Here is a 5000-nt window from a genome sequence, read left to right as displayed (position 1 = left end):
GAGGGCGAGCTATCATGGTGATATATTCCCAAGATATATCATAATGCTAGTTATACATATATCTTACTGTTATTTAATATATTTATCATGAATTTCGCTCTGCTTAGACAAATTGAGATTCTGAAGCATCGCTTTACTGCAGTAAAAAAAAAAAAAAAAAAAAAAAAAGTTTCTTGCTTATAAAAATCTATAATTAAGGCCCCAGACTCTTTCCAAGTGCGAGCTGTGTGCCTTTGAAGTTTCATGGACTGAATTATCAAATTTTACGCTGAAGTTCCATAATTTCTTTTTTTCTCTCTCTCTTCCCATGTTTTTCTTCCTTCTCACCCTGTTTGTCAACATTTCATAAGTTTCTTCATTACTCATTATATCTCCTTTAATAAGTTTTCATTCTTCCCATCATCTTTTCTGCTCTACTCCTATTTTGCGTTTTTTTTTTTTATCCTTCTCTTGCCCTTGTCTCTCGTCGTTCCATTATCCTGAAAAAACACTTAATTCTGAGACTCATTATTAACAAGCGATTAGAATTATCCATCAAACCATATAATTTAACAAAAGTCATCCTATCTGTATGTATCTGCCAACCCCTTTATTTGCATTTATCTATTATTATTCATTTATCAATTTATCAGTTCATCTACTTTTATTTTTCAATTTCATTTTATATCAGTTTTCTTCTTTATCTAAAAATACGTCATTTGTCTTATTGTGATATAATCTCTTGAATATATATATCAGTTCACGCATTCATCCCATTCCTTTGTTATTGTCTGTTTATCACGCATTCATTCTATTCTTTTGTTATCGTTTGTTTATCACGCATTCATCCCATTCCTTTGTTATTGTCTGTCTATCACGCATTCATCCCATTCCTTTGTTATTGTCTGTTTATCACGCATTCATCCCATTCCTTTGTTATTGTCTGTTTATCACGCATTCATTCTATTCCTTTGTTATCGTTTGTTTATCACGCATTCATCCCATTCCTTTGTTATTGGCTGTTTATCACGCATTCATCCCATTCCTTTGTTATTGTTTGTTTACCACGCATTCATCCCATTCCTTTGTTATTATTTTATCACGCATTCATCCCATTCCTTTGTTATTATCAGTTTATCACGCATTCATCCCATTCTTGTTTATCAATTTACTTATCCATCTGCAAAAACCCAAATAGATTAAATATCAAATCCAAAGAGCTAAGTGATGGGCTCACATTTTACAGCGACTGAGTACAGAACATGAGCTCGGATTAATGAGATACAAGGGGATTACAAGCAAGCCAGACGGGACGGATTTAATTTTACGCTCGTGGAACTGTAACGCCGCCATGTTAGTCAAAATCACTTCAGCGTGTGGGGTTTCATTGCCCCGAAACGCTGCAAGGTTAATGTGATATGATATTGGTTATTATGTTACATGGATACGTTAAATTTGTTTGTGGATTCATCATAACATATTCGTTTGACTTGATTCTTGTTCAGTTCAGATATTTCTTTTTCTTACTGTAAGAATATAGCTTTTGGAATCTATCATAGATGATATTTCAATTGACTATTTTGATGTTTATTATTATTTTATCAGGGGAGACTTTTCCAGTTCTTATTCTTATTGTATACAACAAAGACGCAAATACAAACACACACACATTCAATATACATATACACATCTCACTATCTATCTATTCATATGTACTCTCTCTCTGTCTTTCTCTCTCTCTCTCTCTCTCTCTCTCTCTCTCTCTCTCTCTCTCTCTCTCTCTCTCTCTCTCTCTCTCTCTCTCACACACACACACACCCACACACACTAACACGCTCATACACGCACGCATACACATATTCACTCTCTCTCGCTCTCGCTCTCTCTCGCTCTCTCTCTCTCTCTCTCTCTCTCTCTCTCTCTCTCTCTCTCTCTCTCTCTCTCTCTCTCTCTCTCTCTCTCTCTCTCTCTCTCTCTCTCTCTCTCAACATTTATATAACAAGGAGTCTAATCAAATCTTGTGTATCTTCAACAACAATATAAACAAAGCCAGCGACTCGAGGGCCAAAATGTGGAGCCGAATCATCGGTTTGACAACAAATTATGTAAACAAGAATTCCATTGGCTGCAATTTAACGCTTATTTGGAATTCAGAGTTGATTGTTGCAGCCTAATTGAATACCTTTCAGGGATATATATCCAAGTGATGTAGAGTCAAATCTTCATGACGTTTGGGTCAACGCTGATGTTTAGGTGACGCGGAATACGAATCAAATGAAATCACCATAAGGACGCAATATAAATGCATGATGCAGATATACAGGTACACATACATACATAAATACATACACGCATACATACATACATACATACATACATAATATACATATATACATACATACATATATACATACATACATAGTGTATGCATACATATACTACATACATACATACTTGCCTATTTGCAGACATACATACATATGTGGATACATACACACATACAACATGAAAAACTTATATTACATTATATATGTACATACAAATGGGCAGATAGATAAATAGGTAGTTATGTAGATAGATAAGATAGATAAAGAGATAGATGAGTTTGTAGCTTTTAGTTAGATAAAGAGATTGATTGACAAGCAGGCAGACAGATAGAGAAATATATGAATAAATAGATAGATAGACAAGCAGGCATTTAGATAGACTGATAGATAAATAAATAAAGAGGAAAATAGTACACTTCGCATAAATAACACACATTGTCGCAGTATGTTCGTATATACGGGTACATACAAAACGGGTTACTTTAGTCTAATGAACGAAAGAAAACAACAATGAAAATAATATGAAAAAACGGAATTATTTTTGACTACTATTACTCGCACTTCTTTTGAATACCGTATTTAATGAGGAACAAAGGGTGATAATTAAAGTCCTTTTCGAATAGACTTTCGTGTCGTGCAGGTGATCGAGAAATCAATATGGAAACATGTTAAGGACCATGAATATAAAACATTTTGCTCTCATCCAATAGCCTAAAAGATTATGTGTGACAAGTATTCATTGGTTATTAATGGACATTAAATGGCTGTTTCAGAGAATAAAAATGGAATAAACAACCTCTGTGCATATACAAATGCGCGCCATTATATCCGTCCACAACACTTTATTGCACCGTAATAAACCGTTAGACTCGATAATGAGAGCGGCATTTCAAATGAGCACACTGATAGCATCCACTTTAAACATGATCCTTTTTTTTTCTTTTTCTTTTTTTGGCATCGGGGTAATATGCAAATGAGAAATTTTATGAACCTCCAAATAATAAAAGAGAGAAACATGGCGGGGGTATGAATATGCTAATCGCAGCGGGCGCAAGCAACGAATCCCATCGGGGAAGCGTGAGTCAAGGCTCTGCTGAAAAGAAAGACTCTTTTTTGAGGATTAAAGTGACGAGGCGGGGCAATATGCTAATAAGGGTGAGGATCCGATCTCGACAAGAAGGCTCCGGCAGCGTGGAAGTCAGTGCAACGAAGCCACGGTTAAATAGTTGGGACGAAAAGGTCAGCGGAATCGGACGATGGAAGACGACGGAAGAGATTTTTTGGGGGGGAAGTGATGGTTGTCAGTGTGACACGAGGGACGGAAAGGATTGTTTGTCGCGCGCTTTCCTTCTCTGTCGTCATAGCTCTCGCTTTCTTTCGCTTTCTCTCGCCTTCTCTCACTTTCTCTTTCTTTCTTTTTTCTTTCTTTCTTTCTGTCTCTCTCTCTCTTTCTTTCTTTTTTCTTTCTTTCTGTCTCTCTCTCTCTTTCTTTCTTTTTCTCTCTCTCTTTCTTTCTCTCTCCATCTCTATCTCTCTACTTGTTTTTTTTCTTATCGGCTGACATCTCTGTCCGTGCTCTCTCCTCATCCCTATCTCTCCCTCTGTTTCCTCTCTCTTTTCTTCTGCTTTTATTGTGTAAGACTTCTTGGACATTCCACCCTCTTCTCTATTCCCTCTCTCTCTCCGTACGTCTTAGTTATGCCTTGTTTTGTTTGTCTTTTCCACTTGTCTGTCTGTCTACACCTCTCCCACTGTCTTTCTCCTCTCTTCTCTCTCTCTCTCTCTCTCTCTCTCTCTCTCTCTCTCTCTCTCTCTCTCTCTCTCTCTCTCTCTCTCTCTCTCCCTCCCTCCCTCTTCCCTCTCTCCTCTCTCTCTCTCTCTCTCCCTCCTCCTCTCCTCTCCTCTCCCTCTCCCCTCTCCTTCCTCTTCTCCTCTCTCTCTCGCTCTCTCTCTTTCTCTCTCTCTCTCTGTCTCTCTCTCTCTCTCTCTCTCTCTCTCTCTCTCTCACTCACTCTCTCACACACAGTCTCTCTCTCTCACGTTGTCACAAGCAGAACAATAAGAAAACTTTTGTCAACCCAAGTGACCTTTTCTCCCCAAACATCAGATCCAAATACAAGATGGTCATCATAGCACTTGCTCTCACACAAATATGATGGTAATAATTTACAGTGTTTGTTTTCATCCACCTGTGCCATCAACACGTGTAAACACACGTGTGTTTACTGTTTGCCTCTCTCTCTTTCTCTGTCCGTTCCTCTTGCTCTCTCATTTTCTCTTTCTCTTCACCTTTGCGTGTGTGTTTTTGTTTGTTTTGGTCTTGTTGTCTATCTATGTCTGTCCCTGCCTGTCTGTCTGTCTGTCTCTCTCTCTGCCCATAACTCTTGCTTTCTTATTCTTTCTTACTCTCCCTCTCTACATGTGTCTTTTATCTCTCTCTGTTTCTGTTACTCACACTCACTCACTCTCCCTCCCTCTGGCCTCACCTGCCCCGTCGTGTAGATCAGCCCCATGGCGACGCCCCCGAGCGCCCGCCCGGCGATGAGGGCCGCGACGTGGGGCGCGAGGGCGACCGCGAGCCAGCCCGCCACCATCAGGGGCGCCGTCGCCAGGAGGGTCGCGCGCCGCCCCACGGCGTCCATCACGCGGCTCGCCACTGCGCTGCTCGCCAGGGCGCCCACGGCGATCATGGAT

General features: G+C 39.5%; 1 protein-coding gene across 1 annotated transcript in view; it reads right to left on the bottom strand.

The window, feature by feature from the left end:
• LOC113814176 (solute carrier family 2, facilitated glucose transporter member 8) overlaps positions 1–5000 on the bottom strand; it is a 27988-nt gene that overhangs the window by 3374 nt on the left and 19614 nt on the right. Inside the window, exon 4 of the mRNA XM_070121833.1 lies at positions 4793–5000. This exon is cut by the window's right edge and continues 1 nt beyond it. Within this exon, the coding sequence (XP_069977934.1) occupies positions 4793–5000 (208 nt within the window). The remainder of the gene's footprint in view (positions 1–4792) is intronic.

The sequence above is a fragment of the Penaeus vannamei genome, chromosome 5, assembly GCF_042767895.1.
Source record: "Penaeus vannamei isolate JL-2024 chromosome 5, ASM4276789v1, whole genome shotgun sequence".
Classification (NCBI taxonomy): Eukaryota; Metazoa; Arthropoda; class Malacostraca; order Decapoda; family Penaeidae; genus Penaeus; species Penaeus vannamei.
Note: the sequence above shows the minus strand (reverse complement) of the source record. Positions and strands in the feature narration are given on the sequence as shown.